The 21,231-nt window shown below is 37.9% G+C and overlaps 1 protein-coding gene across 3 annotated transcripts in view; it reads left to right on the top strand.

Moving 5' to 3' along the window:
• Positions 1-21,231, top strand: part of HEPHL1 (hephaestin like 1) — a 571,952-nt gene that overhangs the window by 147,029 nt on the left and 403,692 nt on the right. For all 3 annotated transcript variants that reach the window (XM_044072648.1, XM_044072649.1, XM_044072650.1), the window contains exons 9-10: positions 614-825; positions 13,698-13,848. In XM_044072648.1, the coding sequence (XP_043928583.1) occupies positions 614-825; positions 13,698-13,848 (363 nt within the window). The remainder of the gene's footprint in view (positions 1-613; positions 826-13,697; positions 13,849-21,231) is intronic.

The raw sequence follows: 21,231 nt of genomic DNA, 5'->3' as shown, positions 1-21,231 counted from the left end.
TTATATTTAAACATCTAAAATAAGTAATATACCTGTATCAAATAGGCCTCACCAGCAGACTATCTACTTCTCATTACATCTACAATTGTTGCTGTCATTATAAGAAGACCATCTTGTAATGTTTCCCTCAAAACAAACTCTACTCCAGGCTCCAAAACCTGTTAGTCACTGTCACCCCTTTCCCGTTTCAGCCAATGACTTTAAACAATTTCATGCCTATCTAGTGCATGACTAACTATTGCATCAGCTCCTTAACAATTTGTCATTATATTCTGACTTCTCTCATATGTCAGCTACATTGCTTGCAAAAAAAAAAAGCACTCTCCCCTGTTGCATATGAAGGATATACAGTTAGCCAAGTTGATTTATTTTTCTGTCTAACCATAATTATACTTGTATATAATTAGAAGTAGCCAATAATGTATAAACATAATAAACAGATTTACAAATATAAGTTTAAGATATGTTACAGTCTTAAGGTTGTTGAAAATAGAAGTAAAAAAAACATTTAAGATCAACACATCACAGCTATCAAATAGTAAAATAATACTTAAACATGAATGATATGCTTGTCCTTCTTTCAATTTTTGTTGTGTTTTCTGTTTCATTTCAGGGTCTCAGAAACTAGGATCCCATGTGGCACCTGGATGTTCTTTTACCTACAATTGGACTGTGCCAGAAAGTGTAGGCCCAACTTCAAGTGATCCAGACTGTCTCACCTACCTTTACTTCTCAGCAGTGGATCCAGTCAAAGACACTAACACAGGTCTTGTTGGACCTCTGATTGTGTGCAAAAAGAATGCCCTCAGTAATGCTGGAGATCAGGTACTTTATAAAAGTTCTGTGTATAACAGTCATTTAGTTGTAACAAAAAAACACATTTTCAGTCATGGAAGGCTTGATTAATTAATTTATTTATGTATTTATTTTCATTTGTTAATTGGGATAGTCCCACTAAGCTAATGCCCCTTTTCAATACAGTCATGAGGAAAAAAGCTTCAGCGTTTGTGATACGTCTTGCATACTACATATAATATGTCAGTATAGTAGCAGTAACAACAATCTCCAAATATAACATTGCACAGTAAATAATCAACAAAATTAGTTAAAGCTGGAAGATATGATTAGAAGAAGGGTGAAGGAAATGAGTTAATTATATGCAGAGTAGTTGGTGAAGAGAGAAGTTGGAGGTGAGGAGAAAATGCGAAGAGAACAGGTTAATACAAAGACAGAATGTTTAGAAACGGAGCAGATATCTTATTTATGTTGACTGGGTTAATCTCATTAGGTTAGAATATGCTCAGTGTGAGATATTGTGACCTTGATCTGGGAATGTGATCTTGATCCGGGATGTAATTTAGGGCAGTTTTTGTGTTTAAGGACATTTTTTTGTGTTTAATGCACTTTGTCAAAAATACTGACTTTACGAGTGATTTAGCATGCTCCAACTCAGAGTACAAAACATGATTAAATCACTTAGGATTGATGAGCCTCATGTTTCTGTAAATATCTACTAAACCAATAAGAGCAGTATGTGCCAGACCAGGAAAGGCAACAAACTGTTTTATAACAGTCAACAACAAAGTGTTCAAAGGTGGTCGACCTCGCAACCAATTGGGGACAAATTTCAACAGAATCAGGGGCAAGTCAAGAAAAAATTAGGGACAATCAGGGACACTTTTAAAGTATTAGTGCTATTAACATGAAACATTGACAGAATCAGAGCATATGAATTAATACACATCTTCTGAAGTAAAAGAAGTCTATAACTCTTAATTATTGTCATTATTCATTAAGTGTAATTCACCACCTTTCCTCCAAAAGTCATTAGTTTTAGGAGGGATTAAGAGGGACAGAGCTAAAATTTGAGTTAAAATCAGGGATGTCCCTGAAAATCAGGGACAGTTGAGAGGTAGGAAAAGAATGCAAATATTGCAAAGGATTTAGCACTTTCATCTAAAACATGTTAGACTGCATTGGAATCCTAATGCTTGGTGAAAATGTGAGTGTGCAGTCCAGTATGCCTTCTTAAAGAGAGGTTTTATATAATCTTACCTAACAACAACAAACCTACAAAAAATAAACATGATTTGTGTGTTCAAAGCTTTTAGTAAAAGCCTTGAACTTGAAAGTCATTTATGTTATTATTTTATCAACTTTTGTTGACACTCTCATGCAGTAAATGAGCCCACATGGCTATAAAGAAAAACACTACAATCACCAGACAAGGGCTTCCAATCACCATTTAGTTTATTTATGAGTATGTGCACTGTATTTACATTGGATACTATCCATCCTCTGCAACAGAGACGTGTATTTCTGCGAATGTGCAGACAGCCTACTAAATGGTCATTAGATTACTATCTTTGGATTAGAATGGTGATTGCTTGTGGAGAATCTAGAATCAAATTTTGTAGAAGTCAGCAGATGATACTGTCATGATACATTATGATGACATCCTGCAAATCCTTGAATTCTATAACACCACAACATATAATAACCCTTGATATCATCTGTGAGTTAAGGATCATATCATTTCCGGTGTTTTAGAAACTTCTAGAATATCATGCTGATGCATGTTAGCCCATCGATTTACCAAATGTGTGTTGGTTCTGATATTTCTTGCATTGGGATCGGCAAGTCTTAGGCCAGTTGTATTTTGCTTAGCACTCTTTATTGAAACAGTAAAAGTGCTACAGATACAACTCAGATATGGGTAAACGTTTCTAGGAAGCAGAAAGATTGAAGTACTGAAAGCAGGGGCCATAGAAATGAAAATAATAGAACATCACCTTTTGTTTTTCACTTTCCATATTTTCGTGTGTGTGTGTGTGTGTGTGTGTGTGTGTGTGTGTGTGTGTGTGTGTGTGTGTGTGTGTGTGTGTAAACATGCATGTGTGTTGTGTTGATTTTATGAACAGTATATTTATGAAGAGCGACAATGAGGTTATCTGCATATGAAATATATTTGCATTTGGTAAACAACCTTTTAACCTGCCTTACTGTATAAGCAACACCCCACTAATAAAATTAAGATGTTGTGAAAGATGTTAGAACATGGATTGATAATTCTCTCTTTTTGTACTTCTGTGGAGGTCATAAATAAATATAATCTCCATTCAGCCCTTCACAAAAACTCTAAAAGTAAGGGTTACAATCATCCCTACTGTTATTCCTTACACTCTGTAGATTTTATTAATTGTTAAGAAAGATCAGTCTTATGTCTTACAACTTTAAGAAGGTTTAAATAAAAGTTCTTCAGACTTCAGTTTAAGAAACCAACTTTTGTTAACAGTTAATTTCACATTATGGCTAACAGATGTACGTAAAGACATTGACCAGATTGTGCAATCAGACTTGTGCATCCTAGGAATCTTAGCCATTGAACATTTCAGTTACCAGTACTTATATTTCCACCTTCATCCATCTATCTTTCAGTACTTCTATAGCTTGTGAAACTTACTTCTCCACTAAATCCATACAATTCATCTTCTAACCTCCTGCCATTCCAACGATCCCACAGCTGAAGAAAAATACATCCATACAGGAGGTTCTTAGTAAATTCAGTGACATGCAGGTAAGTATGATGCCTAGAAAACCAACTAACAATGAAACCATTGTATATTTTTTGTTGCTTTCCACATCTGAATACCTAGCGACTGTATTTCGCCTGCCTTTCTGTTACACTGAAGCTGTTTTTACTGCATTTAACTTAATATTGCACTTGGAATCCTTGTTTGTTACTATTTGACTGTATTTGTAGCAAATTCTTCTGTGTAAGCTGTAGTAGCTGATTCATAGCATTTATAAGTGTTTGCTGTACCTGTTTCTGCCTGTTTTGTGAAAAAAAAAGAAAAAAAAAAAGAAAAAATATCTCTTGTTTTTCCTGCTTTACTAGTTTAGTCCAGTTTCAGAGTTGCTGATTCCTGGGCTTTGGTTGTAGTTCCTGTGTACTGTTTCCTTGCCTTATTTGGGGGAGAGGAAGTTACCTTGCTTACCAGTGGGAGTGGGAAGCATTGAGCTGCCTTTTGTCCAGTTTTGTGTGGTTTCAGCCAGTAACTAGTAGTTTATTGGTCGTTTTGGGCCAGTTTCTAGCTTTCCAGCCCCTGGTATAAACGATAGCAGCGTTAAGCCTTATTTAGAGCCGAGCTGCCACTGTTGCACACTAGGGCAGCCGGTTAGGCAGGTTTAAACTATTCGGCTACCTAAAGTCCACTCTTCAAATTTTCCTTTAAAACTACCTTCCTCGAACTATACTACTGATCTAATCAGCTTATCCTATAACTAAAAGATCATCTCCACTTGACTCCAAGTAGACTATTCTCTATCTGTTAAACCTAGCACTTGCTCCTACAGTACTTATTACCTTGATACGGCACTCTTGTCATAGATAGTACCCCAAAAAGGTAACCCCCCCATTTCTCGGTCACCCCCCTGAATCTTTTTTAAAGTTTTTTGTCTATCCTTCTAGCATGTCGAGGGATCAGTTGCTAGTGTCCTCTCCTGCTCAGCTGGTGAACCTGGGAATACTGAGGCAATGTTACAATTGCCTCATGTACACAGACAACCCTCTCCTCCTCCCACAAAACACAAATACATGCGAGAGATGCAACTATACAGCCAAACTGGAGGCTGAGCTCTCTCAACACAGGACTGGCAAGACCAGTCAGGAGGAGAAGGTTACCACACACACTATAGACCCAGTCTCACATAGCACCATTACAACCTCAAATCATACACATAAACACACAAAGACATACACGGAGGCTCTGATCAAAAATCTACCAAAACAGCAGAGGCCACCAAAGCAGACACCCAAACAACCACCACCTCAGAACACAACACCTGCAACACATAGACCTCACAGTCAGAGTGTCAAACAGTCACAGCCCTTAAGGCCAAACACAATGCCAGACACACTAGTCATTGGTGACTCCATAGTCAGACACACTGATGTCCCGCTCACCAGACTGAGTAAGGAGAAGGTCACAGTAAGCTGCCTGTCGGGCTAGAATCCGCCACATAACGCAAGCACTCAGGTCTCTCAACAGCAAGTACAACTATGGCTCAGTCATTGTCCGCGCTGGTGTAAACGACCTGAGCGTACGTCCTCCTTGGACTACATGAAAAGAGACATTGAGGAGCTCTCTGACTATGTAGCCCAGGCAGGTATGACCCTGACCTTGAGCAGTATCCTACCTTCACCAAGAGTGATGCCACAATACAGAGATAAGATGATCAGCTTTAACAATTGGCTTAAACACTGGTGTCATTCAAAGGGGATCCAGTATCTGTCTGCCTGGGATGACATGCTGGACAAGCCACGCTGCACCTGTCACCCCTGGGATTCGGATATTGGCAAAGGCTCTTGCCACCCCCATAGTGCCTTTTAGGCAAGGCTCAAATTCTAAACCTACCACCCTAGAACACAAAAAGGAAAAAACTAAGGGTAATGCTGCTCAATGCCAGAAGTCTCAATCTCAAAAGGCCCTTCTCAGTATGGAGAACATCGATGTCTGTGCTGTGACAGAAACCTGGTTCAAGGCTCCTGAGAGCACCCCAGCTATCAGGTTTTACCTCATATCATGCCCCAAAATCCGGACAATACCAAGAAAGGAGGGGTATCCATATTCATTAAGGACACCCACACCTCAAGACTGGTATGCATCGGAGACCATCCAGGTGCAATTAACCATAGGCAAGACTGCTCTGCAAATTGTAGCATGTTACAGGCCACCCTCACAAACTCAGGAACCTCACATGGCCTTCCTGAAAACACTAGAGGGATAAATGTATCACCAAACACCATCATACTAGGTGACTTCAATTACCCTAATATAGACTGGGAACACTACTCAAGCCCAAACACCCTAGCCCAAAAGTTCCTGGAATTCATAAACTCAAATGCCATGGAACAACTAGTCACCATCCCCACAAGAGGAGATAACATACTTGATCTCATCATCACGAACATGGGAGCACAATGTTCAACACCGAAGTATACCCCTCACTGGTGAGATCAGATCACAAACTAATCTCGCTGGAGGTCCTCATCCCACCCCACCTGAAATAAAAAGACCACAGTAAAGAACTTCTCAAAGCCGACTTCACACTTCTAAAGACTAGTGTGGTCTCCTTTAAGGCCCCGAGCTGGTGGAAAACAGTACTGAATCACTTACAGACGCCTTCTACCAGCACCTGCAGGACTGCATGGATAAGGCAATCCCAAACAAAACAAAGACTCTTAGTACCAAAGGCAAGCGTCCAGTCTGGTGGACCCCAGCCATAAACAAACTCTACAATAAAAGGAGGAAGCTACTACAAGATACAGCAAAATCCTTAAAAGGTAAGACACCCTTGATCACTATAAGTAAAAAAACTAAGAGCTCTCATAAAATCATCCAAAGCAAATTTTGAGAGAAAAATAGCTAAAGACTCAAAAGACAATCATAAGGCCTTCTTTAGCTATGTTAGACACCTAGGAGGAAACTCCCAGATATGCTCAGAACTAGTTCAAAATGATGTGAAGATTACTGATCCTACAGACATTGCCAACATACTGGCTGACAGGTTCAGTGCAAACTTCTCCCCAAAAGGAGAGATATCTATACCAAACGATTGCAGCCCCCCAAACATCTCCAGCGCCCAAGTGAGAACTGCTCTCTCCAAAGCAAAAAACACAGCATCCATGGGACCTGATGGTGTCCCCGGCTGTGTGCTCCACGAACTCAATGAGGAATTAAACCCACAGCTAGGACAGCTGTTTAATCAAAGTCTTACCTCTGGATTACCCAGTGGCGACTGCAACTGTGGTCCCACTTCACAAAGGCGGTGCCTCCACCGACCCTGGAAATTACCGCCCATTAGCCTGACGAGCCTTATCTGCAAAGCCATGGAGAGGATCATAATGGATCTCATAAATAAAGACATAGGGAATTTGCAGACTTTGGATCCAACCCAGTTTGGCTTTGTTAAAGGCAGATCATGCCTTTTAAACTTGGTTGACTTCTTCGAAACAGTCACCAAAGCCATTGAAAGGCAGTCCATACAGCCTACCTCGATCTGGCTAAGGCCTTCGATACAATACCCCACTCGGGTATCATTGAAAAACTCATCAGCTTAAATGTTAACCCATACATCACAAGATGGGTTGCAAACTGGCTGAGTGACAGAACCCACAGGGTCAGAGTTGCTGGCGCCATGTCAGACTCAAAACCTGTCACAAGTGGTGTCCCACAGGGCTCAGTCCTGGGCCCACTCTTGTTTGGCATCTACTTTTCCAAGTACAAGCAAACACAGGAGGGTTATGGCTGACAAAGTTTGCAGATGACTGCAAACTGGGCCATAGTAGAAAACACATCTGACACAGATATCCTTCAGAAGGGTCTCACAGAAACGGATAACTGGTGCCAGAGCCACGGCCTGAAGTTAAATGCCAAAATGCATAGTCATACCCTTTGGGAAAAACAAGGTTACCCCTAGCTACCAAATAGGTGGCAATCCACTGAGCACAGAAGAAGTTATCAGGGACCTGGGGACCCAGGTTGATAGTAGTCTGTCATTCGACACCCATGTAGCTAAAGTAGTTAGGAAGACTTTCTACATTGCCCACCTTATCATGAAGGGATTCTCATCTAGATCAAGGGAGGTCATAGTCTCCCTTTACTCATCACTCATCAGACCAATGATTGAGTACAATGCCCCATTTGGGATGTATCTGACCCGACACCTGCAGCAGCTGGAGAGGCCACAAAAGTTCCTCACCAAAAGGATAAAGGGTCTCAAAAATCTGTCCTATGCTGCCCGACTGAAAGAACTCCAGCTCTATTCAGTCGCTACCGCTTGCTCAGAGGTGACCTTTGCCTAACATACAAGGCCATGTCAAACCCAGATTTGATGAATATGCTTCACCTCAAAAATCTAGATCCATCAGAGCCACAAGGGGGAGACTTAAACCGACTCGGCTATTAATAGGACGTGCTGGAGGGATAGATTCATTACCCAAAGACTCCCTATGCTGTGGAACAAAGGTACATGTGAGGCAGAGCACCTCGCTGGCCTTGTTCAAGAGAAATCTTGACCAATGGATGGGAGATCGCAGATATACCCCAGGGATTACCTCAGTGTCACTGCTCGACAGAGGCACAGCAAAATAATGGGTATAGTTCCCCATACTAAAGGCTAGGCTTGTAAATGCCCTCGGGCAGATAGCCTAGTATAAACCTATGAACCTATAAACCTATATCACTGTAACTTTTATTTCTTTATAACCTTTGTGTGAGCTTTGCTATATACCAAAATGTTGTCTCTAATAATCACTTGCTTTCACCTTTCTAGAAGGCTCCCATTTTCTCTGTTTTACAAAAATCCAATTATCTTCAAAATATTATAAATAACATTTTATTACTTCCTTTCCTTTAGCTACAATGTGAAGTTCTTTCCAATCTTATCCCATTTAGCTATTTTTTTTTTTTGCATATTCATCTCTCACTCTCTCTCTCTCTTCCACATGTAGTATGTTTTTTCCATTTGGCATTTTACCTTTTTGTGCTACCTTTCCCTGCCCCATATCTATTTTCCATCTATTTATATATATTTTCATCATCTCCAAGTAAATCATTCAATTTGCTCTTTATGACTAATTCTTCTTGGGCTCATTCCCTTCTTCCTACTATAGCCAGCCACCAAATATTGCCATAATTCTGTCATGCAGCTTAATCCTAACTGTTCCTTACTCCTGTGGTCTTTCCAATAATTTCTCTCACTTTCTCGTACATTTCAGTTTTGTTTCTCTTTTAAATTATTTTTTCCTCTTAATTTCTGACATATTAAAACCGTTTACTTTCCACTTCATTCTATACCAGAATTTCAATGCTACATTAAAAAGTAGTCTTAACTGGTGCACAACTTTAGGGTATCTCCAACTGTTCTACATGACGTTTTTCTCTAACATTCTAAAAAAACTATCTTATTGGGTTTAGACAGTTCCTAACTAGCAAAGGTGAAACAAATGGTATTCTTCTATGTTTTCACCAAAAATCTCTGTTCCTGCTACACATTGCCTGTTGCTTTTATTTGTTTATTTACATGTTCTTTTCTCCATTCTTTCAATTCTTCCTTCTTTTGTTCTGATGTTACATTATCGTCTTTGACCATTAACTTTAAACCATCCATTAGCGCTTTTAGTTTCTATGGTATCCATGCCCACCCATCAGTTCCTTCTTGCCAAATAACCTACTTCACATATCTGCCTTTATTAACAATCTTCAGAGTTACTACTTGTTCCTTCCCAAGCAGTATAGGCACTTTTTCCCCTTTGATATTCCATTTTGTGGTCAATATTGCCATTTTTTTTAATCCCTTCATTCTTAATCTTCAATTTTTTCATGTAACAAAAAAATAGTATACTCACAAGGTCTACATGATTTACCTTCTTCTGTTTAAGAGATTAGGGTCCACAGTTACATTACATGTTACTTCAACAGTCTCTTTCTCTTTTCCTGTGAGTGCCTATGTCTGCCCGCTATGCCCCCTCCCCCATTGTCGCCTGTTCCATCTTATTGCCCACACAGCTCATAGGTCTATAAATCTTCTTCTCATCTTACTTTTTTAATTTCTCCAAATGTCTTGGGTTTATAATACCATGACAGGAATAGGCCCCACCCCTAAGGCAGAGTGCAGTTATAGTTCATTAAATTAGTATTGCTTCTGTCGTTGATATTTCCCAAGAGTGCACTTCCCAGCACCCATAGTGTACTCAAAACTGCATCCTTCTGCAATTCACATGAAGTTACTTGTATTGATAGTGCATTTAAATACACTTGAAAAATTCTTTTTATTTGTCCTGTTGCTCCTTCTATTATTGGAACTATCTGCATGCCTTTATTCCATATTGCTGTAACTTCTGTTTGCATATCTTGGTATTTTATGACTTTGTGTCTCGCACTACATAAGATACTATAATCAATGGGTGTAGCGATTTCTATGACTAATCATAATTCTGTCATTTTTCTTTTGACTGATATATCTGGTATCCTTCCTTCTCCTTCTTTAATATTTTGGTATTGAATGATCTCATATGAACAACATGTTATCATTTACAGTAATGCTTTGTGGTTCATGTTTCCAATGCTTCTCAGCTTTCTGTAGTATTTGCACAATGCCGAGTGCAACAGTCTTGAAACATTGTTGTGTCTTTCAGTATACAGACCTTTTGCCATAACTATATCACAGATACATAGCCTTCCTCAAGGGCCATTGTTTTTTCCTTTCAACTAAACAATCACAATAATGGTGATTTTTAACACGCCAGCATCCAGTGCAGTACAAACTAGCAACCAGCTACAGTATAATCTTCCTTTCATACATTAGAAAAGTGGCTCTCAAACAAATCCCTTCCCACTCCCTGTTTCAAACACTAATGATAATCTGTGAGCTTGCAAGAAGTCTTGCAGCCATGATGTGTCCCACTGGCTGCCAAGCCCTCATCTTGTCCCCCCAATGAACAGGTGAAGTCTTTCAAATACTTGGTCTTTCTACTTAATGGCATAAGTCTCAAGTGCTTTTATTCAACAGAGGGTTCCTATGTTAACATTGGATTTAATGCTTGCTCCACTGCTGCAGTTTGCTCTTTGGCAGCTCCAATTTTTCTCATTCATTGGCTCCACTGTAGAGCCACTAAAAGAGTTCATCAAAGTCAAAATGGAATCAACAGCCTCATCACAGGTTTCTCGCTACAAGGTGTTATTAGTCTCTTTGATAGGTTAATAGCACAGTGCAGCTAGAGGATGATGCACCCAATTTAAAAGCCAGTACTGTAAGCTATTGGGTCAGTTGAGTCATAGACCTGATCATAGCAGTTGTCAATACAGCATGAGTGCAGGTGCCAAAATTCATTTAAGCATACACATATGATACAGTGGCTGCATTAGTTAATGTGTTTAGAAGCTTTGTTTATGAGTAACTGTAGCAGAGCTTGTGCGAGGCTATTTTCTACAGTCCTTAAATGAAGATCTTTTTTTGTCCTCAGTTTTGAAGCCCGGGGCCATCTGCTACGATTTTTAAATTCCACTGCTGTGATTTTTAAGGTTTAAAAATTGAGAGTTGTGCTTGATGAGGTAATGTCATTTACAGAAAGGATATTCTCTGCTGTGAGAAAGGCATATTTAAAGTTGAAATCACAATATTGACTCAAAAGATATCTAAATTTTGCTTCTAAAATGTAATTGACAGTGTAGATATTTTACTTTTGTTCCTGTACAGCACTCACATCCTACCTATTCTCAACCAGATATCAATAAACACAACTCGGTATTAAACAGGATTGCAAGATTTCCCCCTGTAATTAGCACAGGATATCAATCAGTGGGCCATTTTGTGATGTCATGACTAGGTGATACTGAATGGCTAAACTATACCCATGTTTCCTATTCACATGTCATTTCTAACCAGATGATTTTTCTGCTTTATTTGATCTCCTTACCTAACCTTACCTATTTATAACGTATTTTTGCAACACTGTTATTATCCACAAAATTTGGAGATCAAAGTTTTCATGTGCCTTTCTTTATAAAATTCCTTGTTGAGTCAAATCAGAGAATTGAGTTCCACACATTCTTTAACAGTTTCTTAGCTAATTTATCTCTTCAGAATAAGAAAATGGGCAGACTATCAGACAAATATTTCATGCAATTTGTTTATAAATCCTATTTTGCATACAAAGAAAATAAAAAGTGGCCCTCATTCTTTAAAAATACCAGACTGAGAAATTTACAATTTTAAAAATATAATTCTGGATAACCTTTTACTTATTACACTGGTATAAAGCCTAGAGACAAAGACAACAGAGAAATACAGAGGAAGTGTAATACCAATGCCCTATCAAAAGACATACAAATTTGTGTAAAATACAATATAAATCATACTTGCACTATATAAAATGAAGAGTCAGGTTTCAAAGAATAGCTGTTTACTCCAGTGTAACATGACAGGATATGACAACATTGATCTAGTCAAGCTCATATTTTCAGATTAATCCTAACTACTTGAAGACATTTACAGTGGCGGAAGAAACATTGATACCATTAAGTTAACAACTTAGATATCTTACCATAAAACTGTAAGGAACCACCACGTTGTAGAACAAAGATTTATTTAAAGAGAACAAGCGCTTTCACGCACCATCCCGGTGCGCTTCATCAGGTTACAATCAATAATAAAAACTCCCATCCTTAAATACAAAAACTCCCATCAATTAAACATTCAATTCATCAATTAAAACAGTTTAGTAAGGTGCTTTAAAGGGGAAATGCATCCCATACACCCACAACATTTTAAAATGTTCATGTATATTCTAAAAACTCCTTTTTTAAAAGATGCAAATGGCAAAAAATGAATAATCAATTTAATTCTAGATAGGTCTATTAAGAAAAATATAGCGTTCATTACATAAATCTACTTAATTTTTATATATGAATCCTTTTCTACAAAACCACTTACTTGATAAAATCACGCAACTATATATATATGATAAATAAATACTGCAAAAATACAAATAGGGTTGCAGGTAAAATATATGTAGAGAATATATATCATTCATTCCTAAATACTGATTATATTAATAATTTCATATTGATAACAATAATAAAATATGCATTTTGATGTGTTAAACATACGGTAGAAACACACTATATATGTAATGCTGTATGTTGCATGTTTATATATCAACAAAATCTGATAAGACATGATAAAATATATAAACAATATCTAGGACTGGTCATAACTAATAAAATGGGTTTATATTTCAAACAAAACCATTATACATGCAATAATTTAATTGCAGGACCAAAACCAAAATGTATATAAGAGAAAGGGAAGGGATGACAAGGAGGGGGAGGGGGGAAGGGGGAAGAGGGTGGGAAAAGAAGGAAAGGAAAAAAGGAATAGATATCTTACTTAAACAACAAAACCAAACCTAAGTGTTTTTTGCAGGGAACAAGCCTCAGTGCTTCTGGGGTTGTAGCCTCTACGCTCTGTTACTCTCTGTAAATTAGCTTTAAGATTATACTTCCTTGGGGTATTAAAATAACTTTATTGCCATCAACATTTCCATGATCTCAAAAGCAGTCCAGCCACAGTGTGCAGCCTTAAAGAAACTGACTAAACAGCCACAATTAACTGCGAGTTGATAATACTGAATTTAATCAAATTATGCTTCCCACATCTTGATGTGGTGTTCTCAAAACAGTGCCTTTTTGACTACCTTCCAGGGCACATTGTCACAAGGAAACAATGCCTTCTCCAATGCCTTCCAAGGGACATTATCACAAGGAATAAGCAATTTAAATGATCTTTGTTAAAATGATGCTTGCTGCTCGTTTTAAATATGAGTAAGTTGCTTTATGCAAAGCATGGACATGCTATTAAACATACAACTCTGTAATATGTTTTTTTAAGACAAATTAATTTACTCCATTCAGTGCTCCAATTATCCATTTCATTCCAACATTATTATAATATTTTAGTACTGTCAGTAAAGTAAAATAATTTAAAAATATAGAGGTACCTTAATCGCTGAAAGGATGTGCATACAATATAAAGTAAAATGCTTGGTTTTGGTTAACCACATCTTTTTATTCATGAAACTGAAAAATCTTTCCTTTTTTGGATTTGTGAGATAATGTTTCTTCTCTTGTTAGATTGGAGTAAACCAAGCATTCTACCTAATGTTTACCATTTTTGATGAAAACCTGAGCTGGTATCTTGACAAAAATATTCAGACCTTTACTACAGATCCTATAAATGTCATTAAAGAAGACAGCGACTTCCAGGAATCAAACAAAATGCATGGTATGTTGTTAAATTTATTTGTTCTTTCTTCATAATAGAAAGTAGAAATGTTTTAATGTTATTAATTTACTGAAATACTGTTCCCCAAAAGAGGCCCATTAAATCTTGTTTCTCAAAAATGTTTTCTTTTTCAGTAGAACCTGGGGTGTGGGGGTATTATTGTCCCACAGCAAATTATTATACTTAGTGGTGTATGCTATACAATGGGACAAACATGAATGAATACAGCATGATATTTTTTTTATTTTAAAGAATGATTCTCATCCTAGAAGAGGAATGTAAAAAAAAATACTAAGCAGGAATTGTGATACCACTTGTTTGGAGTTCTTGTTAAAATATCTTAGGAAAACTTTGAAGATGGGGAATATGTTGCCATTTCATTATGAAAATTGAAAAGCTTTCACTTATCTAGCAGATTACCAGCTGTCAAAACTCTACATCCAAACGCACATATTATTTACTTTCTTAGCTGAAGTAGAAGAAAGGCCTTTTGATTTCAGAAAAATATTAACTTAGCGCCTCTAATCCAGATGAGGCTTCACTTCTGAGTTGATCTAGTGATCAAACATCTTAAGACATATTCAGCTGCTAATAAGCTTCTTACTGACCCACTGCTAACCCCTGTTGTTTTAATTAACGTTACCTTGTACATGCTGTTGTCTTTCCCATATGGAAATAACAATTACAATTTGCCCACATCAGGTTATAATCCTGAACATCTTATCCTTTTGTAATCATCCTACAGTTTATAATATGCATGTTTTCAGCTAGATTTATACAGAAATGCACTGAGATGGCACATAGCTGTTACCATATTGGCAGAATGCAGGAATGGTTAAGGAGAGGTGAATTTACATCAAGAAATGAAAGGTTAATATTGTCAGCCCAAGACAGTGGGCTACATACACGCTGGTTTATTAAGTCCATGTGGGAGAAACAGACATATGTAGGTTTTGTGGAACCGAATTGGAAACTGTCACACACCATATTGCTGGTTACGACTCTCTAATGGCAGAGGGACTGTATACTGAAAGGCATAGTAATGTGGTGAGATTGTTGCACTGGAGATTGTGCAAACATTATAGTATCGAAGTGGCTGAAAAACACTGGAAACATGAGCCAAAGAGAATCATAGAAAATGATGAAGTTTACATCACATGGGATCACCCAATATCAACAGTCCAAAAGATAGATGCTAGAAAACCAGATCTAGTGGTCCAAGAAAAGAAGACAAAAGTAGCATTGATCATTGAAATCACCACACCTAGTGACTATAATGCCTTGCGTACAGAGAGACACAAAGTCATAAAATAAAATACCTCGTTCTGCAGGCAGAAACGAGAGCCATGTGGAAGAAAGATACTCAGACAGTTCCAATAGTAGTAGGAGCAACTGGTCTTATAAAAAAGAATTTACAGACATATTTAGATATGTTACCAAATCAAGTAACACCATATGAATTGCAGAAGGAGTCATTACTGGGCACATTGTGGGTGCTGCGAAGAGCACTTTTGGCTAACATCAAAGAGTGAAACAAAACTAATTTCATGAACTTTAATCGTACTTTGACTTGGAATGGAGTCCATTCCCATCATGGTATTAGAAACTCAAAAGACTTGGAGAAATTAAAAAGGCAGAAAACAGTAGTGTTAAATAGGTATGAACCAAGTAGTAGTGATTAACATCAGTACTTGGCATACCGCTATGTTTTAGAGATGTAGATGAGGTGAAGAGGACACTGCAACTGAAACAGTTTAATGTAAGTGAGCATCTGTGAAGGATAAAGATGTTGTCTTTTTGCAGTCTAGCTGTTAGTAAGGAGGAATAAGGCTACAAACTGCTTCATGTGGCAGAGGGTTTGAGTCCCTCAGCCTTTGTTTTTCTACTGCGAGACCTTTAGCAAGTTGTTTAACCAGACAAGCGATTGGTAAATTGAGCAAAGCTCCTAAACAATTTCCTGGACTGCATGCCTAGTTAGTACCTATAAATCTATGCCACATTGTACAAAACTTAAGAGGAAACTGAATGACAAATGCAGATGTAGCACAAGCTGTTGCCTTTATTGGAAGGCTGCTGGTTTACATATCCGAGGAAAAGAGTATAGGAGGTGGTAAGTAGAAATGAATTGGTACCCAGCAGGCTGGACACCTTACTGATTCATTACAGTGAGTGGAAAGAGAAGTGGAGAAAATGAACAGAAGGTGTAGTAAGCACAGGAACACAAATCAGGTGCCCTGAAAAATAAAGAAGGACGGGGAAAAATAGGTTATTTGGGAGGGAGATAGGGTGTTTGGGGGGTTAGCCCCATTTGATATTTAAAACTATTGAGTTAAAAGAATCAAGTGAAATAATGGATGGTAAGGGCAGATGGGATGCTACAAAGACATACAGTGAAAACCACAGGCTAACAGAGGTAGATGTGGACACACAAGATGGAGACACATGCATAGGCAAAACAAAGGATAGACAAACAGATAGAGATGAGATGGAATACAGGCAGCCTGTCAACTGACAACTGGTCCAAAGGGACTTTACTGAGACCCACAGGTGGTGGCCTTCATTTTGGGTGTCCATAGGCAAGGACAACATCCATCCTTGCTGACTTGGTAATGCTGGCCAGCCAGTACAGAGAGTCTGTAGAAAAAAATTGCTGTATTGCTACTGTTAAGGTAAAAAAAATTACTTCATTCAACACAATTAAGCAGAGTAGAATAATCTTTATTGTACAAGAACACACACATGGGCAGTGGCATAGCAAGCATAGGGAGAACTGTGCCTTGGGTGTTGTCTTGTCCATGAAGCAACTAGCTGATGTAAAATAAAAATATATATATTTTTAGTCAAATACTTTTTTTATTTCCCTTTAAGGGAAATGATAATATGTACATCCTAAACAGGTGTCTGACATGTTCCTACATGTCTCCCATACTTGGTTACATCATCTTGTTTCAGCACCGTCGCTCCTACCTGCACAGCTAATCACAGGTCATTTTGGGTGGTGCCACAGTGCAAGAAAGAGAGTATCTTTGGCTGCATCATTGACGCCCATAGTGAGCTGAGGGCTGTAGTTTTATCAATTGAAATCATTCACTTTCGGCACATCTGGTGTGTGGGGAGAGATATTATGACAGATAAAAACAATAAGCCTCTGAAGTAAGTAGGGTTATTTACTAGTTCATTTTGGTGCTTATGCATAAATGCATGGACAGACTGGTGAAGGGTTCATTGGGGGAAATGTTTCATTTTACTGCTTGTGCTCACTTGGACAGACTACTGAAGGGGATGTTGGGGGAAATTATTCATTTTGGTGCTACTACTAAAGGGGTCATTGGTAAGAATGTTTCACTTCAGTGTCATTGGAGTTATTATGCTTACTTGGACACACAAATGAAGGGATCATTAGGAGACATATTTCATTTTGGTGCTTCTGCTTAGTTGTACAGACCACTGAAGGGGTTGTTGGGGGAAATGTTTAATTTTGGTCCTTGTACATACTTGAACAGACTACTGAAGGAGTTGATGGGGGATATTTTTCATTTTGGTGGTACTGCTGAAGTGATCATTGTGGGAAATGTTTTATTTCAATGTCATTGGAGTTACTATACTTACTTGAACACACAACTAAAGGGGTCATTGGGGACATATTTCATTCTGGTGCTTGTGCTTACTTGGACAAAGTACTGACGGAGTTGTCAGGAAAAATGTTTCATTTTGGTGCTTGCACATGTGCTTACTAGGACAAACTACTGAAGAGATTATTGGGGACAATATTCCATTTTGCTGTCATTGAAGGGCTTCTGCACACTTGGACAGACTAATGAAGGGGGTCTTTGTAGAGGAAATGATTCATTCTGGTGTCATTTGAGTGCTCAAAACTACTGAAGGAATTGTTGGGGGAACTGTTTCATTTTGGTATCATTTAAGTGCTTGTGCATACATGGACAAACTACTGAAGGGATCATTGGGGAAGTGTTTCATTTTGGTGCATGTGCATACGAGGGCAAACTACTGAAAGCATCTTTGTGGGAAATGACTTATTTTGGTGCTTGTGCATACATGGGCAAACTACTGATGGAATCTTTTGGGAAATGATTCATTTTGGTGTCATTTCATTACTTGTGCATACAGGGACAAACTACTGAAGTGATCATTAGGGAAAATCATTCATTTTGATGTCAGCAAAATGCTTATGTGTGCATGGGCAAACTACTGAAGAGATTGCCATGACATTTAGAGAAAGAAAGTAAACAATGCAGCTGCACTGCTTGATGGGCAGCAATGGAGCAAAGCCAAGCATAATTTTAATGTGTGTTGTACTTGACTTTAAAACAAGGATACAGTTAATCATTCTACTATGACTCACCAATGATTAAACCCCTGATGGTCAGGCTCACTGAAATGTAAGTGTTTTTTACAGGGAGGCAGCCTCCCCAATGTGGAGTCAAGCTACCCACACCCTCTAAGTTTATATAACTAGTCTCTTCTTGGTCACTGAAAAAAAGTAACATGTCTCTACTTCTCATGAAAGCAGTGTCAGGGGGGTCTACCTTTCAACCTCTTAACACAAGAAATTGGGACACAGCCTAAAATAATGGGGACAAAGACCCAAAAAATAGGAAAAGGTTTTAAAAAGTTTAAACTAAGAAAGTTGCTGGAATAACAGGATTTGCATTAGTATGCATTTTTTGAAGGAATTAAAGTCTCAAAACACAAATGTATGTATTATTTAATGAGTTCACTCCTCACTGATTTGCCAGAAAACCACACATTTTCTGAGGTGATAATCTGGACAATTTGCAAAAATCTGGACAGCTGAGAGGTGTGGAGGCCCAGGGCTAAGTATTCAGCACATGTTGCTTAATATTCTAAAAGTCTGTTTGTTGCCTGGGTGAACTAAGGAGAAAAATCAATCACAAATGAGGCCTCACTGTTGTCTGTATTTTTAATAGGCTTCTTGAGGTCTCCATTACAGTACTCTGAAGTAATAATGATTATTGAAGATTTTCATAATAACAAATTGTGTTGCCCAAAGTGTTATACCATATGTCTTAAGCCAGACATTGGTATAGGGCTTTGGAAACCTTTTTTTTTTCCTTTTGTGTTTAAGCAGCTGAAGTTTATTATAAAATAGGATGCATGTATATAATACAGTACACAAATATTTACTGGATTTAATATTTAGGATTATTACTGGAGTTTTATAAAAATGTGTGTTTTAAAAAAAATGAAGCTAATTTTAGCTCAGACACTTCCTTTATTAATGACTAGCATGAGAACTGGATATATACATATCACGGTTTCTTTTGTGCAGTAACATAAGAAGTGTGTGTGTGTGTGTGTGTGTGTGTGTGTGTGTGTGTGTGTGTGTGTGTGTGTGCGCGCACGCGTGTGTGTGTTTCTGTTCACAGGTTAGTACTAGGCCATCTACACTTGTTGGCCATTTTAAGCCTATATGAATTTCTCATTACAAAGGTAAGAATCAAATCCTGTACCTTGTACATATGAGATAAACCCAGTATGACTCATACTGCCAGAAGCAATTTAATCCAAGAGACCATTATTTTCTTTTTTTCCCAATAATGTTTTATTTTTTCTTATACTTTGCATTTATCTTTATTTATTTTTTAGGTTTGGGTGTCATTTTATAACTGAAATAAGGTACTCAGAGGTACAGACTATATTGTCTAGTACAGCACACCCCTCTTGCTAAACAGTTAACACACACTGTTTTTAAGTGTCTAGTTCCTTATTATACCACTGGGGCATGCTGTTAGCAGACAACAAACCACACATTGCTGTATAGATGATCTAGTGTTCATTGAACTAGCACTAACTATTAAAACATTGGGTTACAAGGAGCTGTAAATATGATGTAACCTTCAGATACAAATGGTGTCACAATGCAGAAAAAAACTTTTTTGGGTGGTACACTTTATAGATATATTTTAAATTTTGGGTGGTATACTTTACAGATATATTTTAAAGGGTCAGGTTATATATTTTAGCCACTACTCCTTGGGTTATAATTCTTCTGTCTGTACCGCAAACACAGTTCATGTTTTTCTGTGTTGCAGTTCTTATTTACAACCTGTTAATAGTATAATTTGTTACGCTGCTGTTGGAATCTGGACTGTACCTGCAAAGAGATGTGGATAGTGCTGAATTCTGCTTTATTTTTAATATATGTGTGGTTTCTTTAAATTTATAAAGCTGTGTTGTATTTGTTTATACATTACAAGACAGTTAAATGATTAACTCTGAAAAATACTTTAAACTTACAGTAAAACTTCCTGTTTGAAAATGCCTTTGAGCCTCCTGTTCTATGTTGTTGCAAAATGCTGATGTCACAGCATTTTTTTTTCAAAATGATTGTCTTGCCCTGGGCTCCAAATGGCCTAGCTACTCCTCTATACATGAGAGACTAAGCAATCAACATCTCGTCTCCTTGAACAAGGCAATGGTGATTATTTTTATACTGTTAACATTTTAAGTAAACATTTTGTTATCCATCATACTACAATTAAAACTAAACACTTGTATGTTATTTTGCTAACTAAAGAATTTTCAAACCATTTCTCTATGCCTTTTCTTGTATTCTGATCTTCCACCTTGGAACTATTCATGTTGGCATTAAGAAGTAAAAAGATTTCAGCACATTCCTAAGCTGTCAAGATCCATCTTGAAACAATATAAATGTTGACATTTTTCCTTCTTACACTTCTCCCCTCTTAGTACCTAAGACATCATCATCTGGTCAATCATAGCCTCCACCAATGTAGCCAGAGCCACCTACCTGCCAGGTGAGGCACTTCCATCCTCCTTATTATCCTCAGTAACAGCCTTAACCAGGGTAGAACAATGCCTTAGATGACATGATTGCAACTCGGGTGGACCATGGTGCCCTACAAATGGGAATCAAAACTGTGAAATCTAACAGTAGTGATTAAAACCCAGAGGTTATACAGTAAACATAAGCCAGGAGAGAACATGGATACCAGTAACCCTGTTGTACTTATCATCTCTTCTGTCTCCTATGACAGTTGGAAGCATTCATTTCACACTTTGCCTGTGCTGACAGGCAAAAGGGATGCACAAGCAATTACATAACACATGCAGGTGTGAGAAAACCAAATGTAATGCAACAATGCAACACCACAAGCATGTGCAAGCAAATAGAAGGCAAAACTAATTCTTACAACTTAGAACAAATCTATAGCACCATGTGCATGTGTAATAATCTGCCAGGTTCCCCTAACAAAGGAGAGCAGTGTGAGCTACCACAGTAGTTTACAAAGGAGCAAAGGCAACTATTCTAATTATGTCAGGTGCACTGAAACAGACACAACTATGCTAATGTACCTAAGTGCAGCAATGCTGAAATAT

Source organism: Protopterus annectens, chromosome 5.part0 (assembly GCF_019279795.1).
Source record: "Protopterus annectens isolate FY-2018-M chromosome 5.part0, PAN1.0, whole genome shotgun sequence".
NCBI classification, from domain to species: Eukaryota; Metazoa; Chordata; order Ceratodontiformes; family Protopteridae; genus Protopterus; species Protopterus annectens.
This window is presented reverse-complemented; position numbering and strand designations above follow the sequence as displayed.